Below are 24,404 nucleotides of genomic sequence, written 5' to 3'. Positions count from 1 at the left end.
TTTACATTTACGTCATTTAGCAGACGCTCTTATCCAGAGCAACTTACAGTTAGTGCATACATTATTATTTTTAATTTTCATACCCCATGGGAATCGAACCCACAACCCTGGCGTTGCAAACGCCATGCTCTACCAACTGAGCTACCTCCCTGCCGGCCATTCCCTCCCCTACCCTGGACGACGCTGGGCCAATTGTGCACCGCCCCATTGGTCTCCCGGTTGCGGCCGGCTACAGCAGAGCCTGGATTCGAACCAGGATCTCTAGTGGCACAGCTAGCACTGCGATGCAGTGCCTTAGACCACTGCGCCACTCGGGAGACAAGTAGGGTGAGTCAACATGATTTTTCCACTTGCACGAACACACACACACACACACAGAAATCAGAAACATGGACTGCCACATCATATTTAGCTTACGTTGATTGGACTAAATCGTTTTTGGTATCTTTTAGTTGTCACTGTATTAGACTAAGCATACAGTGGCTTGCGAAAGTATTCACCCCCCCTGGCATTTTTCATATTAAGTTGTCTTACAACCTGTAATTAAAATGGATTTTTGGGGGGTTTGTATCATTTGATTTACACAACATGCCTACCACTTTGAAGATGCAAAATATTTTTTTTGTGTGAAACAAACAAGAAATAAGACAAAAAAACTGAAAACTTGAGCGTGCATAACTATTCACCCCCCCCGCCACTGTGTCTTCTTATTGTCTCGGCCTTTAGACCTATATACACAACATGACCAAAAGTATGTGGACACCTGCTCGTCGAGCATCTCATTCCAAATTCATGGGCAATAATATGGAGTTGGTTCCCCCTTGCTGCTATAACAGCCTCCACTCTTCTGGGAAGGCTTTCCACTAGATGTTGGAACATTGCTGTGGGGACTTGCTTCCATTCAGCCACAAGAGCATTAGTGAGGTCGGGCACTGATGTTGGGCGATTAGGCCTGGCTCGCAGTCTGCTTTCCAATTCTTCCCAAAGGTGTTCGATGGGGTTGATGTGAGGGCTCGGTGCTTGCCAGTCAAGTTCTTCCACACCGATCTCGACAAACTATTTCTGTATTGACCTTGCTTTGTGCACAGGGGCATTGTCTTACTGAAACAGGAAAGGGCCTTCCCCAAACTGTTGCCACAAAGTCGGAAGCACAGAATTGTCTAGAATGTCATTGTATGCTGTAGAGTTAAGATTTCCCCTCATTGGAAGTAAGGGGCCTAGCCCGATCCATGAAAACAGCCCCAGACCATTATTCCTCCTCCACCAAACTTTACAGTTGGCACTATGCATTCGGGCAGGTAGCATTCTTCTGGCATCCGCCAAACCCAGATTAGTCCGTCGGCCTGCCAGATGGTGAAGTGGGATTCATCACTCCAGAGAGCGTGTTTCCACTACTTCAGAGTCCAATGGCGGCGAGCTTTACACCACTCCAGCCAACGCTTGACATTGAGCATGGTGATCTTAGGCTTGTGTGCGGCTGCTCGGCCATGGAAACCCATTTCATGAAGCTCCCGACTAACAGTTATTGTGCTGACGTTGCTTCCAGAGGCAGTTTGGAACTCGGTAGTAAGTGTTGCAACTGAGGATATATGATTTCTATGCGCGGACCCGTTCTGTGAGTTTGTGTGGCCTACCACTTTGTGGCTGAGCCGTTGTTGCTCCTAGATGTTTCCACTTCACAATAACAGCACTTACAGTTGATGGGGGCAGCTCTAGCAGGGTAGAAATGAGATGAACTGACTTGTCAGCAACGGGTGTGGCTGAAATAACCGAATCCAGTAATTTGAAGGGATGTATCACGGTCGCTAGGCACATTAACTAACAGGTTATAGAGCAAACAATTCAATTATCACAACATATATGTGGAAATATGGCTTTTTCTGGGGGAGCTTCCCCAGTGACTTTACCCACCCACCATTACTGGGTAACGATGCTCTTCTTCCAGACTATTATCAGTTTTTTATTTTATTTTTTTATTTCACCTTTATTTAACCAGGTAAACCAGTTGAGAACAAGTTCTCATTTACAACTGCGACCTGGCCAAGATAAAGCAAATGAGCAAATGAGCAAATGAGCAAATGAGGTTTATTTGGCATATAAAACCCTTTACATACAGACAGACTGTATGATTTTATGGTCCTTATTAAACAGCAGACCCAGTTAATGGCTATGTGTGCGTCTCAAGGCCCCTGCTCTGTGAGTCACCCTGGGTGTACAGAGATGGTGTCCTGGGTCTCTGACTAGCTGTCAGGTTCCTCCTTGGTGGTTACTCACCTAATAAGGCTTTTATACAGTCGGGAGGAAACTGTGTCAACCCTGTCGCTGGTGTTCAGCCATTAGGGATCTGAGGGAGGAAATAAGATGGTTAAAGGGTTTGTCCATGGAATCTTACAACATTCGTTCAAGACACGAGTGCACACATGCACGCACGCACAAACACACAAACACACACACACCACAGTAACTGTTAACAGTGACACTGCTGAGTGCTGGCTGTGCTCAACGCTGCCAATAAACTCAGGTACAGTCCAGTCCAGCCCAAGGCAGAGATGGTAAGTAGTCTATTTATGTTTGAATGGGAGGCTGAACAGCAATACCACAACAACAGTATGTATCCATTAACCCTCCTCCTCTTCTCCCCTCTCTCTCTATTACCTCCCTCCCTCCCCTCCCCTCCCTCCCTCCCTCCCTCCCTCCCTCCCTCCCTCCCTCCCTCCCTCCCTCCCTCCCTCCCTCCCTCCCTCCCTCCCTCCCTCCCTCCCTTGAGTGTGTACAGACCCAGACAATATTACAGCTATAGGTCACTCCCCTCCCCAACACTCACACACACATCCTCAGACAGGTACTTAAAGCCATCATAGAGCCCACTCCTTAGTTGTTCCAATAAGGTGGTTGTTTCCCCTGAGCTCACCCAATCAGTGATTCACCTCAGATTAATTTGGACATGCACTGAAATGCACCAAGTACCTCTGGGTAATGCATTCTTAATCACACTGTGGTGTAATATCAGTGTGTGTGCTGTTCCTCCAGCGATCTAACTCAAATTGGGTTTGTGGTGGCCCACGATTCACGTGTTGTGCAATGAGCTGGAATCTTAATTTGCATGCCCCAGAGAGACGCAAGGCATTGACTGCACCTTTTTGAAAGCCATAATCAATAACCATTGCCTCACCTCACCTTAGGTGAGGTTCTCATTGGCTGCTTGCTGCTTTACCCAAAGCCAATGTAGGGAGAAGGTAATGGGTTGAGGTGAGACAAACATGGCCTTGTCGTGTTGAACACACACACAGCTCCATCTAGGTCTGAGGACAAACCATTCCTCATTCTTTTCCACTTCCTCCCAATCCCACTTCTGACACCAGTGTAACGAACCAAGAGGGGGAGTAATGGAATAATGTATTCCGCCGTCAAGGAGGAGATGAAGTTTAGTTGAACAAGCTCTCCATGAGCTTCAACAGCTTGTTATAGTGGATGAATATCTCTGTGTTAAACAGCTTGTTATAGTGGATGAATAAAAGATGGAGTCCTATTGCATCCTACAGTGCTATTCATCACTAAGTTATGAGAATCTAGAGCTTTTCAATACAATACGTTTTTTAAATGAGATGCTAGTTTCTAATCTCTTAAATTGTCCCCCTGGTGTCCTTCTCTTCAAGTACTGTATTAGTCTAATGTGTTAGAAATGAACTGGGGTCAGTTCCTCAGCTTTTTCACTCACTGTGTGTAAATATAGACAGTACCGTGCAATATTGAAGAGCCCTCACTGCTGCTCGATCAGCTACTTGTCCAACCTGATTGAGGAGAATAAAAAAAATCCAACATGTATTTTTGATACTGTCACAAAGCTAAGTAAAAAGCAGCATTCCCCAAGAGAGGATGTCCTTCACTTCAGCAGTGATGAATTCATGAATTTCTTCGACGAAAAGATCATGATCATTAGAAAGCAAATTACGGACTCTTTGAATCTGCCTATTTTTCCAAAACTCAGTTGTCCTGCATCTGCACAGAACTGCCAAGACCTAGGATCAATGGAGACACTCAAGTTTTAAGAAATCCTGTATCTCTCGACACATTCACGAAAATAGTCATGGCCTCTAAACCTTCCAGCTGCCTACTGGACCAGTAGCAGGTAAAATCACTGAGGAAGCAACCTCTGTCCAGTGAAGTCCACAAAGCATATTGCATGTACAGAAACAGACAGTTACATGACCTACAGCATGGTCAAGCAAGTTAATGTTTCCGACATTTTCAGACCACTAAACAACTATTGATTTAGAACCATGGATAGTTACCGCAAATTGCAAAGAAAACAGGAGCTGCCTCCACTATTCCAGCTTCATTTCAACTTCAACATTTCAACATCATCAAATCACCTCTGCTTAGTCTAATACAGTAACAACTAAAAGATACCAAAAACAATTTAGTCCAATCAACATAAGCTAAATATGATGTGGCTGTCCATTGTTCTGATTTCTGTGTGTGTGCCAATGCCATCCTCTCCTTCATGTTGACAAAACGGTCTATGACTCTGTCACACAGTACACGCTTTTAGTTTTTGTTGTCCTAGGCTACCTGGCTAAAATGCTTGCTAGCTAGCCTAACTTCCATTCATGGGCAACGTTAGCTAGTTAACATTAGCCTTCTACATCTAGTTACAGTTGAAGTCGGAAGTTTACATACACCTTAGCCAAATACATTTAAACTCAGTTTGTCACAATTCCTGACATTTAATCCTAGTAAAAATGCCCTGTCTTAGGTCAGATAGGATCACCACTTTATTTTAAGAATGTGAAATGTCAGAATAATAGTAGAGAGTGATTTATTTCAGCTTTTATTTATTTCATCACATTCCCAGTGGGTCAGAAGTTTACATACACTCAATTAGTATTTGGTAGCATTGCCTTTAAATTGTTTAACCTGGGTTCAAACGTTTCGGGTAGCCTTCCACAAGCTTCCCACAATAAGTTGGGTGAATTTTGTCCCATTCCTCCTGACAGAGCTGGTGTAACTGAGTCAGGTTTGTAGGCCACCTTGCTCGCACACGCTTTTTCAGTTCTGCCCACACATTTTCTATAGGATTGAGGTCAGGGCTTTGTGATGGCCACTCCAATACCTTGACTTTGTTGTCCTTAAGCCATTTTGCCACAACTTTAGAAGTATGCTTGGGGTCATTGTCCATTTGGAAGACCCATTTGCGACCAAGCTTTAACTTCCTGACCGATGTCTTGAGATGTTGCTTCAATATATCCACCCCCACAGCATGATGCTGCCACCCCTGTGCTTCACGGTTGGGATGGTGTTCTTCGGCTTGCAAGCGACCCCCTTTTTCCTCCAAACATAACGATGGTCATTATGGCCAAACAGTTCTATTTTTGTTTCATCAGACCAGAGGACATTTCTCCAAAAAGTATGATCTAAAACGAGTTTTAATGACTCCAACCTAAGTGTATGTAAACTTCCGACTTCAACTGTACATATTGAACTTCCATCCTCTCAGGCCAGTGGCACAACAACGTATAAATTAATGGTTGGATCAGAATCGTCGTTATATCATTGGCCAGAACGGAGAATTAAGTAAAACCACAAGTTCCAAATCCCTGTCTCCATCCATCGCTAATTTAGGAAAGGGCCCATTTTAGCTAGCTAGCCACTGGAGGACAACAACACAACGAGATGCAACAATTCAAGTTTTTCTGTCAATGAAGTATGCTCTCAATGGGATTTGATAGGATTGACGCCAAATCAAAGCTGGCTTCCATTAACACTTTTATTTAATGCGCCAGGACCATACACAGTTTAGTTCACTCAGTTTAGCGAAATTCTGATTGGCTAATTTTGTATACTTTTTTTGTCAAGGGAGGCCAGATACTCGCTGGCTTCCCTTGCCTTCAAAGCTACGGGCGGCAACAATGTCATACTCGTTTGGACTAGACAGCATCAGATAGATGGCCTACACGTAGAGAGACAGAGAGAGACGCTGTTTCGCTCGCTTGGATGCTTTCTCCTGTGAGATACATTCAGCCTCTTGCGAATTGAAAGAAAATTACGAAACAGATAGACAAAAGATTTAAAAAATATATGGTAATCTATTTTTCGGTACCTTTTTTTTGGAAGCCTGGCCTCCCTTGGCATCCATGAATACACGTCACTGTACTGGACCCTATTCCAACTAAACTACTGAAAGAGCTACTCCCTGTGCTTGGCCCTCCTATGTTGAACATAATGTGTATCAAACTCACTAAAAGTGGCAGTAATAAAGCCTCTCCTGAAAAAGCCAAACCTTGACCCGGAAAATAGTAAAAAGCTATCGGCCTAGATTGAATCTCCCATTCCTCTCAATCATTTAAAAAAAAACTGTTGTGCAGCAACTCATTGCCTTCCTGAAGACACATAATGTATACGGAACACTACAGTCTGGTTTTAGACCACATCATAGTAAATTACCTTTTAATGGCGTCAGACCAAGGCTCTGCATCTGTCCTCGTGCTTCTAGACCTTAGTGCCGCTTTTGACACGATCTATCATCACATTATTTTGGAGAGATTGGAAACCCTAATTTGTCTACACGGACAAGTTCTTGCCTGGTTTAGATCTTATCTGTCGGAAAGATATCAGTTAGTCTCTGTGGATGGTTTATCCTCTGACAAATCAATTGTAAGTTTCAGTGTTCGTCAAGGTTCCATTGTAGGACCACTATTGTTTTCACTATATATTCTACCTCTTGGTGATGTCATTTGGCAACACAATGTCAACTTTGACTGCTATGTGGACGACAGACTGCTGTACATTTCGATGAAACATGGTGAAGCCCCAAAATTGCCTACCCTGGAAGCCTGTGTTTCAGACATAAGGAAGTGGATGGCGGCACATTTTTTACTTTTGAACACGGACAAAACAGAGATGCTAGTTCTACGTCCCAAGAAACAAAGAGATCTGCTGTTTGATCTGACAATCTTGATGGTTGTACAGTCGTCTCAGATAAAATTGTGAAGGATTTCGGTGTTACTATGGACCCTGATCTCACTTTTGACGAACATATCAAGAATATTTCAAGGGCAGCTTTTTTCCATCTTCGTAACATTGCAAAAATCTGAAACTTTTTGTCCAAAACTGATGCAGAAAAGCTAATCCATGCTTTTGTCAGTTCTAGATCAGACTACTGCAATGCTCTACTCTCCGGCTACCCGGATAAACCACTAAATAAACTTCAATTAGTGCTAAATATGGCTGCTAGAATCTTGACTAGAACCCCAAAATTCAATCATATTCCTCCAGTGCTAGCCTCTTCCTGTTAAGGCTAGGGCTGATTTCAAGGTTTTACTGCTAACCTACAAAGCAGTACATGGATTTGCTCCTACCTATCTCTCCGATTTGGTCCTGCCGTATATACCTACATGTACGCTACAGTCACAAGACGCAGGCCTCCTAATTTTCCCTAGAATTTCTAAGCAAACAGCTGGAGGCAGGGCTTTCTCGTACAGAGCTCCATTTTTATGGAATGGTCTGCCTATCCATGTGAGATACGCAGACTCTGTCTCAACCTTTAAGTCTTTACTGAAGACTCATCTCTTCAGTAGGTCCTATGATTGAGTGTAGTCTGGCCCAGGGGTACGAAGGTGAACGCCAAAGGCACTGGAGTGACAAACCGCCCTTGCTGTGTCTGCCTGGCCGGCTCCCCTCTCTCCACTGGGATTCTCTGCCTCTGACACTATTGCGGGGGCTGAGTCACTGGCTTACTAGTGCTCTTCCATGCCGTCCCTAGGAGGGGTGTGTCACGTCGTGCTAGGCTTTTTTCGCTATACGCGACTTGATTGGGTTGACTCACTGACGTGATCTTCCTGTCCGGTCTTGCGCCCCTTCGGGCTCATGCGGTGGAGGAGATTTTCATAGGCTATAGTCAGGTCTGTTGATTTTTATTTTATTCATTTTTTATTTCACCTTTATTTAACCAGGTAAGCCAGTTGAGAACAAGTTCTCATTTACAACTGCGACCTAGCCAAGATAAAGCAAAGCAGTGCGATAAAAAACAACAACACAGAGTTACATATGGGGTAAACAAAACATAAAGTCAAAAATACAACAGAAAATATATATACAGTGTGTGCAAATGTAGCAAGTTATGGAGGTAAGGCAAAAATAGGCCACAGTGCAAAATAATTACAATTTAGTATTAACACTGGAATGATAGATGTGCAAGAGATGATGTGCAAATAGAGATACTGGGGTGCAAATGAGCGAAATAAATAACATTATGGGGATGAGGTAGTTGGGTGGGCTAATTTCAGATGGGCTGTGTACAGGTGCAGTGATCGGTAAGGTGCTCTGACAACTGATACTTAAAGTTAGTGAGGGAGATAAGAGTCTCCAGCTTCAGAGATTTTTGCAGTTCGTTCCAGTCATTGGCAGCAGAGAACTGGAAGGAATGGCGGCCAAAGGAGGTGTTGGCTTTGGGGATGACCAGTGAGATATACCTGCTGGAGCGCATACTACGGGTGGGTGATGCTATGGTGACCAATGAGCTAAGATAAGGCGGGGATTTGCCTAGCAGTGATTTATAGATGACCTGGAGCCTGTGGGTTTGGTGACGAATATGTAGTGAGGACCAGCCAACAAGAGCGTACAGGTCACAGTGGTGGGTAGTATATGGGGCTTTGGTGACAAAACGGATGGCACTGTGATAGACTACATCCAATTTGCTGAGTAGAGTGTTGGAGGCTATTTTGTTAATGACATCGCCGAAGTCAAGGATCGGTAGGATAGTCAGTTTAACGAGGGCATGTTTGGCAGCATGAGTGAAGGAGGCTTTGTTGCAAAATTGGAAGCCGATTCTAGGAAGGAGTGTTGTATGGCATTGAAGCTTGTTTGGAGGTTTGTAAACACAGTGTCCAACAGGTCTGTTGATATCCCTCTAGTGGTGTTGGAGCTCTGCTTTGGCAAGGTGGGTGGGGTTATATCCTGCCCGGTTGGACCTGTCCACAGTGTCCCCTGTCTCAGCCTCCAGTATGTACGTTGCAATAGTCCATGTGCCGGTGGGCTAGGGTCAGTCTGTCCTATCTGGTGAAGTTCTCCTGTCTTATCTGGTGTCCTGTGTGAACTTAAGTATGCTCCTTTTAATTCTTCCATCTCTCGCTCTCCCTCTCCCTCTCTCACTCTCTCTCTCACCCCCTCTCTCTGAGGACATGAGCCGTAGAACCATGCCTCAGGTCTACCTGGCCTGATGACTCTTGTTCACCGAATGTGCTACCTTGTCCCAGACCTGCTGTTTTCGACTCTTTCTTCACCCCTTAAAACCTCCTGTTAACACCTTGCCCTCCCATCCATCCCTCTTTCCCTCCCTCTCTCTCTCTCTCTCTCTCTCTCTCTCTCTCTCTCTCTCTCTCTCTCTCTCTCTCTCTCTCTCTCTCTCTCTCTCTCTCTCTCTCTCTCCCTCTCTCTCTCTCTCTCTCCCTCTCTCTCTCTCCCTCCCTCTCTCTACCGCACCTGCTGTCTCGACCTCTGAATGCTCAGCTAGGAAAAGCCACCTGACATTTATTGCAGATGTGCTGACCTGTTGCACCCTGTACAACCACTGTGATTGAAGAACGATCTGGCCTTAATTGCCATTTACTCTTATAATCTCCACCTGGCACAGCCAGAAGAGGACTGTTTACCCCTCAGAGCCTGGTTCCTCTCTAGGTTTCTGCCTTTCTAGGGAGTTTTTCCTAGCCACTGTGCTTCTACATCTGCATTGCTTGCTGTTTGGGGTTTTAGGCTGGGTTTCTGTATAAGCACATTGTGACATCTGCTGATGTAAAAAGGGCTTTATAAATACAGTTGAAGTCTGAAGTTTACATACACTTAGGTTGGAGTCATTAAAACTCGTTTTTCAACCACTCCACAAATTTCTTGTTAACAAACTATAGTTTTGGCAAGTCAGTTAGGACATCTACTTTGTGCATGACACATGTAATCTTTCCAACAATTGTTTACAGAGAGATTATTTCACTTATAATTCACTGTATCACAATTCAAGTGGGTCAGAAGTTTACATACACTAAGTTGACTGTGCCTTTAAACAGCTTGGAACATTCCAGAAAAAAATGTCATGGATTTAGAAGCTTCTAATAGGCTAATTGACATCATTTGAGTCAATTGGAGGTGTACCTGTGGATGTATTTCAAGGCCTACTTTCAAACTCAGTGCCTCTTTGCTTGACATCATGGGAAAATCAAAAGAAATCAGCCAAGACCTCAGAAAAAAAATTGTAGACCTCCACAAGTCTGGTTCATCCTTGAGAGCAATTTCCAAATGCCTGAAGGTACCACGTTCATCTGTACAAACAATAGTACGCAAGTATGAACACCATGGGACCACGCAGCCGTCATACCACTCAGGAAGGAGACGCGTTTTGTCTCCTAGAGATGAACGTACTTTGGTGCAAAAAGTGCAAATCAATCCCAGAACAACAGCAAAGGACCTTGTGAAGATGCTGGAGGAAACAGGTACAAAAGTATCTATATCCACAGTAAAACGAGTCCTATATCGACATAACCTGAAAGGCTGCTCAGCAAGGAAGAAGCCACTGCTCCAAAACCGCCATAAAAAAGCCAGACTACGGTTTGCAACTGCACATGGGGACAAAGATCGTACTTTTTGGGGAAATGTCCTCTGGTCTGATTAAACAAAATTAGAACTGTTTGGCCATAATGACCATCGTTATGTTTGGAGGAAAAAGGGGTAGGCTTACAACCCGAAGAACACCATCCCTACCGTGAAGCACAGGGGTGGCAACATCATGCTGTGGGGTTGCTTTGCTGCAGGAGGGACTGGTGCACTTCAGAAAATAGATGGCATCACGAGGAAGGAAAATTAAGTGGATATATTGAAGCAACATCTCAAGACATCAGTCAGGAAGTTAAAGCTTGGTCGCAAATGGGTCTTCCAAATGGACAATGACCCCAAGCATACTTCCAAAGTTGTGGCAAAATGGCTTAAGGACAATAAAGTCAAGGTATTGGAGTGGCCATCACAAAGCCCTGACCTCAATCCTATAGAAAATGTGTGGGCAGAACTGAAGAAGCGTGTGTGAGCAAGGAGGCCTACAAACCTGACTCAGTTACACCAGCTCTGTCAGGAGGAATGGGCCAAAATCCACCCAACTTATTGTGGGAAGCTTGTGGAAGGCTACCCGAAACATTTGACCCAAGTTAAACAATTTAAAGGCAATGCTACAAATACTAATTGAGTGTATGTAAACTTCTGACCCACTGGGAATGTGATGAAAGAAATAAAAGCTGAAATAAATCACTCTCTACTATTATTCTGACATTTCACATTCTTAAAATAAAGTAGTGATCCTAACTGACCTAAGACAGGGAGTTTTTCCTAGGATTAAATGTCAGGAATTGTAAAAAACTGAGTTTAAATGTATTTGGCTAAGATGTAAACTTCCGACTTCAACTGTACATTTGATTTGATTTACTGCGTAAGAAATTAGCAGGGATCAGTTCCTCAGCTGTTTCACTCACTGTGTGTAAATTCAATGCAATGTTTCTTTCAATGTCCTGCAGGGATTAACGTAGGGAGCTGTTACCGTATCAACCATTTCCCAGATGATAACGACTATGACACAGACAGCTCAGAATACCTCCTGCGTGAGTGGTCATTCTCTCCTCTCCTCTCCTCTCCTGTCCTCTTCTCTTCTCTTCTCTTCTCTTCTCTTCTCTTCTCTTCTCTTCTCTTCTCTTCTCTTCTCTTCTCTTCTCTTCTCTTCTCTTCTCTTCTCTTCTCTTCTCTTCTCTTCTCTTCTCTTCTCTTCCCTACCCTTATAATAAAGGTTCAGACCTCGTGACTGTATGTGTAATAATTCTAACAGTTTTTACTGCTCGTCATATAAAGTTATGGGTATTTTTTTTCTTATATTTCCCCAAGACATTAGACTATATAGAGTGATTTTATTCAAGATCTAAAACGCACAGTAATGCTCAGTGTGTACAGAAGAAATCAGCTGCTGGGAGTTTTTCTTCTGACTGTTAATCATGCCAGAGTGTGTGTGTGTGGGTGTGTATATGTGTGTGCGTGGGTGTGTGTGTGACTAACCATACCTCTATCTACTCCAGGTATTGTGCGGGCGTCTAGTGTGTTTCCTATCCTCAGCACCTGTCTGTTGATGCTGGGGGGGCTGTGTTTGGCCGTGGGACGTATCTATAGCAACAGGAACAGCATCCTGCTTAGCGCCGGCATCCTGTTCGTAGCCGCAGGTAAGCCACACCCCCTTCAGGTACTGACACACACACACACACTGTGACCTGTGACCTGTACGCTCTTGTTGGCTGGTCCTCACTACATATTCGTCGCCAAACCCACTGGCTCCAGGCCATCTATAAATCACTGCTAGGCAAATCCCCGCCTTATCTTAGCTCATTGGTCACCATAGCAACACCCACCCGTAGTCTGCGCTCCAGCGGGTATATCTCACTGGTCATCCCCAAAGCCAACACCTCCTTTGGCCGCAATTCCTTCCAGTTCTCTGCTGCCAATGACTGGAACAAATTGCAAAAATCTCTGAAGCTAAAGACACTTATCTCCCTCACTAACTTTAAGCATCAGTTGTCAGAGCACCTTACCGATCACTGCACCTGTACACAGCCCATCTGAAACTAGCCCGCCCAACTACCTCATCCCTATATTGTTATTTATTTTGCTCATTTGTACCCCAGTATCTCTATTTGCACATCATCTCTTGCACATCTATAATTCCAGTGTTAATACTAATTGTAATTATTTTGCACTATAGCCTATTTTATTGCCTTACCTCCATAACTTGCTAAATTTGCACACTGTATATTATATGTATTTCTGTTGTATTTTTGACTTTGTTTTGTTTTACCCCATATGTAACTCTGTGTTGTTGTTTTTATCGCACTGCTTTGCTTTATCTTGGCCAGGTCGCAGTTGTAAATGAGAACTTGTTCTCAACTGGTTTACCTGGTTAAATAAAGGTGAAAAAAAACACAAAAAAAAAAACACACACACAGTCATGTATAGCTAACCTTGTGGGGATACACAATTCATTCACAATCCTATTTTCCCTAACCCCTAACCCTAACCCATACTCTTACCCTTACCCTTTTTTTTTGGGGGGGTGTATATCAGCTTTAATATTTCAGATAGATTGTAACTTACATCAATGTAATTGTCTGCATCACTTCCAATCCCCCATATGTTTTTTTTCTCGCAAATATACCAATTGTGCAAGTTCTCCCACTTAAAAAGATGAGAGAGGCCTGTAATTTTCATCATAGGTACACGTCAACTATGACAGACAAAATGAGGAAAAAAAATCCAGAAAATCACATTGTAGGATTTTTAATGAATTGATTTGCAAATTATGGTGGAAAATAAGTATTTGGTCAATAACTAAAGTTTCTCAATACTTTGTTATATACCCTTTGTTGGCAATGACACAGGTCAAATGTTTTCTGTAAGTCTTCACAAGGTTTTCACACACTGTTGCTGGTATTTTGGCCCATTCCTCCATGCAGATCTCCTCTAGAGCAGTGATGTTTTGGGGCTGTCGCTGGGCAACACGGACTTTCAACTCCCTCCAAAGATTTTCTATGGGGTTGAGATCTGGAGACTGGCTAGGCCACTCCAGGACCTTGAAATGCTTCTTACGAAACCACTCCTTCGTTGCCCGGGCGGTGTGTTTGGGATCATTGTCATGCTGAAAGACCCAGCCACGTTTCATCTTCAATGCCCTTGCTGATGGAAGGAGGTTTTCACTCAAAATCTCACGATACATGGCCCCATTCATTCTTTCCTTTACACGGATCAGTCGTCCTGGTCCCTTTGCAGAAAAACAGCCCCAAAGCATGATGTTTCCACCCCCATGCTTCACAGTAGGTATGGTGTTCTTTGGATGCAACTCAGCATTCTTTGTCCTCCAAACACGACGAGTTGAGTTTTTACCAAAAAGTTATATTTTGGTTTCATCTGACCATATGACATTCTCCCAATCCTCTTCTGGATCATCCAAATGCACTCTAGCAAACTTCAGAGGGGCCTGGACATGTACTGGCTTAAGCAGGGGGACACGTCTGGCACTGCAGGATTTGAGTCCCTGGTGGCGTAGTGTGTTACTGATGGTACATTTACATTTTAGTCATTTAGCAGACGCTCTTATCCAGAGCGACTTACAGGAGCAATTAGGGTTAAGTGCCTTGCTCAAGGGCACATCGACAGATTTTTCACCTAGTCGGCTAGGGGATTAGAACCAGCGACCTTTCGGTTACTGGCACAACGTTGTTAACCACTAAGCTACCTGCCGCCCCAAACTCGGGGGCGGCAGGTTTCCTAATAATGGTAGGCTTTGTTACTTTGGTCCCAGCTCTCTGCAGGTCATTCACTAGGTCCCCCCGTGTGGTTCTGGGATTTTTGCTCACCGTTCTTGTGATCATTTTGACCCCACGGGGTGAGATCTTGCGTGGAGCCCCAGATCGAGGGAGATTATCAGTGGTCTTGTATGTCTTCCATTTCCTAATAATTGCTCCCACAGTTGATTTCTTCAAACCAAGCTGCTTACCTATTGCAGATTCAGTCTTCCCAGCCTGGTGCAGGTCTACAGTTTTGTTTCTGGTGTCCTTTGACAGCTCTTTGGTCTTGGCCATAGTGGAGTTTGGAGTGTGACTGTTTGAGGTTGTGGACAGGTGTCTTTTATACTGTTAACAAGTTCAAACAGGTGCCATTAATACAGGTAACGAGTGGAGGACAGAGGAGCCTCTTAAAGAAGAAGTTACAGGTCTGTGAGAGCCAGAAATCTTGCTTGTTTGTAGGTGACCAAATACTTATTTTCCACCATAATTTGCAAATAAATTCATTAAAAATCCTACAATGTGATTTTCTGGATTTTTTTTTCTCAATTTGTCTGTCATAGTTGACGTGTACCTATGATGAAAATTACAGGCCTCTCTCATCTTTTTAAGTGGGAGAACTTGCACAATTGGTGGCTGACTAAATACTTTTTTCCCCCACTGTATATATATATATATATATATATATATATATATACACACACACACACATACACACACATATATATACATACATACATACATATATACATACATCCATACACACACACATCCTTTTTTAAATTATATTTCCCTTCATTACTTTCCAACCCCACCACCCCTTCCCCAATTGGAGTAAACTAGTGAACAACAACGCTTAGGCCTCTACTTACAGCCCATACTATATACATTTTATGGACACAGTCTTATTCTACAATCATTATATTTTGTTTGTTTTTACTCCTTAACTTCCTCCGATCATTTTCATGATCTCCATCTGGTTTGCTTCTATATGCCATATTTTTCAAACCGTGCTCTTTCACAAAAGGTCTCAACCTATAACCTATATACTTATTATGGACACAGTATGCTTTACATTAGTTATCTTGTTGTTATTAGTTGTTGTTATTAGTCCCATCCTTCAGCTCCATTCAACACCTCCCATCTATCTCTTAACACCATCCATATTGGATTTCTATTTCTATAAGTTCTGAACCTTTCTATTCTCATTGTTTCTACAGATCGTAAATTGAAAATAAACATTTTTGCTAAAAGTATTATTATATTATTGATCGATTGACTATGACTTTTCAGATCACCCAGTAGTGCTATCTGCAGGGTTAGCTCCAGGTAAATATTGCAATCCTTTAGCCATTCCTGGACCTGTGTCCAAAAACATGCTACAAATGGACAGTACCAAAACAAATGATCTAATGATTCGGTCTCTTCGCTGCAAAATCTGCAGAGCTGGGAAGATTGTATCCCCCATATAAATAACATTCTATTGGTAGCAAAATTTTATATAATAATTTAAATTGAAAAATTCTAAGTTTTGAATCCGGCGTCGCTTTGCGTATCAATTCATTAACACTATGCCATGGAATCGGTACGTCAAAAATCTCTTCCCAACTATTTTTCAATCTATATGGGACGGCTGTCAATCCTTTGGTCCTTAAATTAAACTGGTATACTTTTTTATTTATCACAATTTTCTTTATCCAATTATATTATTTAATGCAAAGCCGACAGACAAGTTCCTTACTTTTTCCCCCTTCCACTTTCCTCTTCCATTTTTGCGGTAATGCTGCAATTATTTGGTTGTAATTTTGGGTAGAGCAGACATTTCCATATGTTTTTGTTAGCTGTATGTGCGACATAACTCCACCAGTCCTACCGATAATATCATTTACGAAGATTCTACCGTTTTTGTAAATTTTAAAAGTTTTTTTATCAATTAGTATATTTGAGTTTAACCACAATATTTGTTGCATTATTTGTTCTGTCGTTTCTGGAGGATTAAATTGAAATTTGTTTTAGAAATAGTGATATTTGGGAGATTATTTCCTTTTCAAATAACTTAAAGTGAGAGGTTGTAATCTGAATAAAGGGAAAAAGGCCATTCTTGAACATTGGGTGAGACAATCTTACTAATTTGCTAGAGAACCAGTTCGGATTTAAGTATAACTTTTGTATGACTGAAGCTTTTAGTGATAGGTCTAATGCTTTAATATTTAATCATTTCTGTCCTCCGAATTCATATTCATTATATACATAGGCCTGTTTAATTTTGTCTGGCTTGCCGTTCCAAATTGAATATTTTTTTCTCATATAATTTAAAAAACTGTTCGCTAGGCGTAGGCAAGACCATAAGCAAATAGGTAAACTGGGATAATACTAAAGAGTAAATCAGGGTGATTTTTCCACAAATTGACAGGTATTTACCTTTCCATGGTAGCAAGATCTTATCTATTTTTGCTAACTTTCTAGTAAAATGTATTGGAGTGAGATCATTTATTTCATTTGGGATATGTATTCCAAGTATATCCACATCACCATCAGACCATTTTATTGGTAAACTACATGGTAATGTAAAAATTGTATTTTTTAGGGATCCAATACATTATATAGCACATTTATCATAATTTGGTTGTAATCCAGAGAGGAGGGATTCAAGTTGTGGATTTAAAAGAAAACATGAATCATCAGCGTACAATGACACCTTTGTTTTTAAACCCTGGATTTCTAATCCCCTGATATTATTGTTGAATCTGATTTTAATAGCTAACATCTCGATGGCAATAATAAATAGATATGCCGATAGTGGTCAACCTTGTTTCACTCCTCTTGACAGTTTAAAACTTTCTGAGAAATAGCCATTATTTACTATTTTACACCTAGGGTTACTATACATGATTTTAACCCAATTTATAAGAGATTTTCCAAAATTGAAATGCTCCAGGCATTTATATATAAACCCCAGTCGTACTTTATCAAATGCCTTTCGAATAGTGTTCTATTGTTTCCAGTACTTGCCTTCTATTATCTCCAATGTATCGCCCATGTAAAAAACCTGTCTGATTAGAATTAATAATGTCCGACAATACCTTTTTAATTCTATGCGCCACACATTTTGCTAGAATTTTTGCATCACAACACTTCAGTGTTGGGGCCTCCAATTTTTAAAATGGACTGGATCTTTATATTTTCCACTTGTATCCTGTTTCAGTAATAATGAAATCAGACCTTCTTCTCGAGTGTCTGATAATCTACCATTTACATAGGAGTGGTTAAAACATGCTAATAACGGTCCTCTGGGTATATAAAAAAAGGTTTGGTATACCTTGACTGGTATGCCATCCAACCCTGGAGTTTTCCCGGACTTAAAGTCTTTAATTGCATCCAGAAGTTCCTCCTCTGTAATTTCACCTTCACATGAGTCTTTCTGTATGGCTGTTAATTTTACATTATCAATAAAACAATTTTTGTTATGGTTTATTTGAACAGTGAGAGACAGAATAACAACAAAAAAATCCAGAAAAAACGCATGTCAAAAATGTTATAAATTGATTTGCATTTTAATGAGGGAAATAAGTATTTGACCCCCTCTCAATCAGAAAGATTTCTGGCTCCCAGGTGTCTTTTCTGCAGGTAACGAGCTGAGATTAGGAGCACACTCTTAAAGGGAGTGCTCCTAATCTCAGTTTGTTACCTGTATAAAAGACACCTGTCCACAGAAGCAATCAATCAGATTCCAAACTCTCCACCATGGCCAAGACCAAAGAGCTCTCCAAGGATGTCAGGGACAAGATTGTAGACCTACACAAGGCTGGAATGGGCTACAAGACCATCGCCAAGCAGCTTGGTGAGAAGGTGACAACAGTTGGTGCGATCATTCGCAAATGGAAGAAACACAAAATAACTGTCAATCTCCCTCGGCCTGGGGCTCCATGCAAGATCTCACCTCGTGGAGTTGAAATGATCATGAGAACGGTGAGGAATCAGCCTAGAACTACACGGGAGGATCTTGTCAATGATCTCAAGGCAGCTGGGTCCATAGTCACCAAGAAAACAATTGGTAACACACTACGCCGTGAAGGACTGAAATTCTGCAGCACACGCAAGGTCCCCCTGCTCAAGAAAGCACATACAGTGGGGAGAACAAGTATTTGATACACTGCTGATTTTGCAGGTTTTCCTACTTACAAAGCATGTAGAGGTCTGTAATTTTTATCATAGGTACACTTCAACTGTGAGAGACTGAATCTAAAACAAAAATCCAGAAAATCACATTGTATGATTTTTAAGTAATTAATTTGCATTTTATTGCATGACATAAGTATTTGATCACCTACCAACCAGTAAGAATTCCAGCTCTCACAGACCTGTTCGATTTTCTTTAAGAAGCCCTCCTGTTCTCCACTCATTACCTGTTTTAACTGCACCTGTTTGAACTCGTTACCTGTAAAAAGACACCTGTCCACACATTCAATCAAACAGACTCCAACCTCTCCACAATGGCCAAGACCAGAGAGCTGTGCAAGGACATCAGGGATAAAATTGTAGACCTGCACAAGGCTGGGATGGGCTACAGGACAATAGGCAAGCAGCTTGGTGAGAAGGCAACAACTGTTGGCGCAATTATTAGAAAATGGAAGAAGTTCAAGATGACGGTCAATCACCCTCGGTCTGGGGCTCCATGCAAGATCTCACCTCGTGGGGCATCAATGATCATGAGGAAGGTGAGGGATCAGCCCAGAACTACACGGCAGGACCTGGTCAATGACCTGAAGAGAGCTGGGACCACAGTCTCAAAGAAAACCATTAGTAACACACTACGCCGTCATGGATTAAAATCCTGCAGCGCACGCAAGGTCCCCCTGCTCAAGCCAGCGCATGTCCAGGCCCGTCTGAAGTTTTCCAATGACAATCTGGATGATCCAGAGGAGGAATGGGAGATTGTCATGTGGTCTGATGAGACAAAAACTCCACTCGCCGTGTTTGGAGGAAGAAGAAGGATGAGTACAACCCCAAGAACACCATCACAACCGTGAAGCATGAAGGTGGAAACATCATTCTTTTGGGATGCTTTTCTGCAAAGGGGACAGGACGACTTAAACGTATTGAGGGGAGGATGGATGGGGCTGTTTTTCTGTCTTTCTATAACTCTCTCTTTTTCTCTCTTTCTCTCAAACCCACTATGTCTCTCTCAGGCCTGAGTAACATCATCGGCATCATTGTCTACATCTCCAGCAACGCCGGCGACCCCAGTGACAAGCGCGACGAGGACAAGAAGAACACCTACAACTATGGCTGGTCCTTCTACTTCGGAGCCATGTCCTTCATCATGGCCGAGACAGTGGCCGTCCTGGCCGTCAACATCTACATTGAGAAGAACAAGGAGGTCCGCTTCCACGCTCGCCGTGACTTTATCCGCTCCATGTCCTCCTCCTCGCCCTACTCACGCATACCCAGTTACCGCTTCCGCCGGCGGACGTCCCACTCCAGCTCGCGCTCCTCTGACGCTTCGCGGGAAAACTCGCCGGCGAGGCTAAAGGGTGTGACCTCGGCGATGGGGCCGTTGGGAGAATTGACCATGTACACGTTGACCCGAGAGGGGGGTCTGAAAGGGGGCGTGACGGAGAACGCATACAGCCCCGAGCACGGCTCAGGCGATTTTCTGCAGGTGCATAACTGCTTCCCCAATGACCTGAAGGACGGGGTCAACCGGCGGACCACGCCCGTGTGAGAGGAGCTTTAGACGGGCCGGTGGAGTGAGGAGGCCCCCCTGACGTGAAGGGTCATGGATGGAGGTGGACCTTTGGGGTTGGAGGGCCCCATGGTAGCCCGTCACACTGGATAATCAGAGTCAGAGTCATTGGTTCTAGGGAAAGACGGAGCCAGTGAAAAGACGGAGCCCCTCAGTGAAAAACAACATGAGGACGATTACTAAGGACATGGACAGAGATATAAGGTTTGAAAATGTTGCTCTTGACATGGTTTCTAAGGGTTCACTGGACAGAAAGAGCGCTTGGTTCTTTCATGGCATTCCTTTGAGCTTTTAGACAGCATCGCAACAGACTACAGTCACCGTCATTGTTTGTGTCGTACACTACATACAAGAAAACCATTCCCTTTAAAATGTGTCCTTGAACCGCTTAAAAGAGAAGAGAGTGGAATGTTCTCTCGTTTATGTATTTTGATTGCTAATGTGTGTGGGGAAATTGTTGAGTCAATTCTTCAATGTACAACATTTCACACTATTTTACCTGCTTTAAGTATCAAACGTAGCTAAACTGAATGTATTGTCCAACCTGAAGCCCTCTGTCACCTTTGCATGCTACTGAATAGCCTACTTGAGTAGAGCTCTGTGTCTTTGTGTTATCTGTTAGTAGCTACTGTTGTCCAGCCTTACTCTGTGTCACTGTCAGTTTTATAGAGAAAAAAAATCAAGGCTTGAGTTCTCATCAAAGCCATTAATTTGTATCTGGGAAAAACTAAAGGGACATGACTGACCAGCGAACCCATGTTAAACTTAATTGGTTGTGGTTAAGGTCAGGATTAAGGTCAGGGTTAAGGTGCCAGTCACAATGTCCCTTTGTTTTTCTGCAACCATAGCCATTTAATTCTAGACACTGTTATTAAAGTGTTTTTAAAAAACACATCCAAACGACTGCTAATTTCCCGATTTAAGAAGGTGTTGTTGTACAATTTCAAGTTTAAAAGAGAAATAGCACCCTTAAATGTGCATAAACTGAGTGTACAAAACATGAAGAACACCTGCTCTTTCCATGGCATACACTGACCAGGTGAATCCAGGTGAAGGCTATGATCCCTTATTGATGTCACCTGTTAAATCCACTTCAATCAGTGTAGATGAAGGAGAGGAGACAGTTTAAAGAAGGATTTTTAAGCCTTGAGACAATTGAGACATGGATTGTGTATGTGTGCCATTCAGAGGGTGGATGGGCAAGACAAAACATTTAAGTGCCTTTGAATGACGCATGATAGCAGGTGCCAGGCGCACCGGTTTGTGTCAAGTACTGCAATGCTGCTGGGTTTTTCATGCTCAACAGTTTCCCGTGTGTATCAAGAATGGTCCACCACCCAAAGGACATCCAGCCAACTTGACACAACTGTGAGAAGCATTGGAGTCAACATGTGCCAGCATCCATGTGGAACGCTTTCAACACCTTGTAGAGTCCATGCCCTGACGAATTGTGGCTGTTCTGAGGGCAAAATGGGGGGTGCAACTCAATATTAGGAAGGTGTTACTAATGTTTGGTATACTCAGTGTATGTTTAATGTTTTTTTAAATTGATACTGGATGGATGACATGTAATCCATAACTGCTAAATCTAACCAGCTGTCTTAAAACCTATCTCTGATACCCTTCATCCTATAGCAATCTCAATTCATCCCCATCTCATGTCATCTCTGTGTCAAAGGTCATTCCTACTGCTCAGTCCCCATAGAGTCCAGTCCAATATTGCCGACCTGATGAGGTCCATGGAACATCTATGGACATTCTGCAATCTTCATTTCTTTCTATGTCAGTCCCCTTCCTTCAGTGTTCTAATCTAAAACCCTACTAAGATATGACATTGTGTGTGCACTGGTCACAGGAAAAGAGCAGCTAACAAAAGCCGACTCGCCCAGGAATTGAGAGAGCACAGGACTTAATTCAGCTCTTCAATAGCCAGGCCGGTGGTTGGATAAGGATCGAGGACAGACAGAGAATGAAGTGGCTGAAAGGCTACCTGTCTGTCTGCTTTCTGCCTGGGTGGATGTTTTCTAGGTCTCCACCCTCCAGTGCAGAACAGAGAAGTCGATATGAAGGTTGGCAAAACAAAGTGAGCCATCTCTCGAGAGGCCTTGTGCCCATCCACATCCGTAACCTGGAGCTCCAGTCCTCCATGGCATCCTTGTCCTCCAAACTTTTCTTTCATTTTGGTTTCTTACTCATCTGTTACAGTTGGAAACAAATGTGTGGTGGTTTGAAATGTGAAAATGTATATATAAAAGTCAAGCCAACTCAAACCGTGTATAGAGTATAGCTGAATTCAAATCACATCTTTTAATAGAACTACAGTTGAAGTAGGAAGTTTACATAAACCTTAGCCAAATACATTTAAACTCAGTTTTTCACAATTCCTGACATTTAATCATAGTAAAAATTCCCTGTCTTAGGTCAGATAGGATCACCACTTTATTTTAAGAATGTGAAATGTCAGAATAATAGTAGAGAGAATTATTTATTTCAGCTTTTATTTATTTCTTTCATCACATTCCCAGTGGGTCAGAAGTTTACATACACTCAATTAGTATTTGGTAGCATTGCCTTTAAATTGTTTAACTTGGGTCAAATGTTTCGGGTAGCCTTTCACAAGCTTCCCACAATATGTTGGGTGAAATTTGGCCCATTCCTCCTGACAGAGCTGGTGTAACTGAGTCAGGTTAGTAGGCCTCCTTGCTCGCACACGCTTTTTCAGTTCTGCCCACACATTTTCTATAGAATTGAGGTCAGGGCTTTGTGATGGCCACTCCAATACCTTGACTTTGTTGTCCTTAAGTCATTTTGCCACAACTTTGGAAGTATGCTTGGGGTCATTGTCCATTTGGAAGATCCATTTGCAACCAAGCTTTAACTTCCTGACTGATGTCTTGAGATGTTGCTTCAATATATCCACATAATTTTCCTTCCTCATGATGCCATCTATTTTGTGAAGTGCACCAGTCCCTCATGCAGCAAAGCACCCCCACAGCATGATGCTGCCACCCCCATGCTTCACGGTTGGGATGGTGTTCTATTTTTGTTTCATCAGACCAGAGGACATTTCTCCAAAAAGTACGATCTTTGTCCCCATGTGCAGTTGCAAACTGTAGTCTGGCTTTTTTATGGCGGTTTTGGAGCAGTGGCTTCTTCCTTGCTGAGTGGCCTTTCAGGTTATGTCGATATAGGACTCGTTTTACTGTGGATATAGATACTTTTGTACCTGTTTCCTCCAGCATCTTCACAAGGTCCTTTGCTGTTGTTCTGGGATTGATTTGCACTTTTCGCACCAAAGTATGTTCATCTCTAGGAGACGTGTCTCCTTCCTGAGCGGTATGACGGCTGCGTGGTCCCATGGTGTTTATACTTGCGTACTATTGTTTGTACAGATGAACGTGGTACCTTCAGGCGTTTGGAAATTGCTCCCAAGGATGAACCAGACTTGTGGAGGTCTACAATTTTTTTTCTGAGGTCTTGGCTGATTTCTTTTGAATTTCCCATGATGTCAAGCAAAGAGGCACTGAGTTTGAAGGTAGGCTTTGAAATACATCCACAGGTACATCTCCAATTGACTCAAATTATGTCAATTAGCCTATCAGAAGCTTCTAAAGCCATGACATCATTTTCTGGAATTTTCCAAGCTGTTTAAAGGCACAGTCAACTTGGTGTATGTAAACTTCTGACCCACTGGAATTGTGATACAGTGAATTATAAGTGAAATAATCTGTCTGTAAACAATTGTTGGAAAAATTACATGTGTCATACACAAAGTAGATGTCCTAACCGACTTGCCAAAACTATAGATTGTTAACAAGAAATTTGTGGAGTGGTTGAAAAATGTATATATATCAAACAAGATGTGATGACTGAAAAATAATTTGATGCTTTGTTGCATCGGTCATGCTTTTTACTCATGGAGGTGGATACCATTGTTCCTGTCTGTGATACCATTTTATACACTGAAAATACATCCCTAATCCCTTCTGTAGAGTGATGACTGTAGAGGGAGAGGAACACACATTTTCTAGGACTCTGTGCTCAACAGCTATAATGTGCTTTCAATGTTTTAAACAGGACTACTATTGTGCCTTGCTGTTATAACAATAAAACACACACAGGCACGGAACGAACACACACACACACATACACACACACACACACACACCATTATGACTTTACTCTTCTCCTCTCCTACCTCTGAGGAACTACCAGCTTATTCTCATCACATCGCTGTTTGCTGATATTGCTGTTCCCTATATTTCTTTCAGGCTCCATCCAACAGTCAACATAAAGTTGTTAATATG

At 42.6% G+C, this 24,404-nt stretch overlaps 1 protein-coding gene across 1 annotated transcript in view; it reads left to right on the top strand.

Annotated features, from left to right (window-relative positions):
* The window catches only part of LOC121568799 (voltage-dependent calcium channel gamma-4 subunit-like), a 37,671-nt gene extending 16,565 nt beyond the window's left edge, over positions 1-21,106 (top strand). The window contains exons 2-4 of the mRNA XM_041879233.2: positions 11,550-11,633; positions 12,099-12,239; positions 19,541-21,106. Coding sequence (XP_041735167.1) covers positions 11,550-11,633; positions 12,099-12,239; positions 19,541-20,076 — 761 coding nt within the window. The 3' untranslated portion in view covers positions 20,077-21,106. The remainder of the gene's footprint in view (positions 1-11,549; positions 11,634-12,098; positions 12,240-19,540) is intronic.
* The last annotated feature ends 3,298 nt before the right edge of the window (positions 21,107-24,404 follow it).

Source organism: Coregonus clupeaformis, chromosome 7 (assembly GCF_020615455.1).
Source record: "Coregonus clupeaformis isolate EN_2021a chromosome 7, ASM2061545v1, whole genome shotgun sequence".
Classification (NCBI taxonomy): Eukaryota; Metazoa; Chordata; class Actinopteri; order Salmoniformes; family Salmonidae; genus Coregonus; species Coregonus clupeaformis.
Note: the sequence above shows the minus strand (reverse complement) of the source record. Positions and strands in the feature narration are given on the sequence as shown.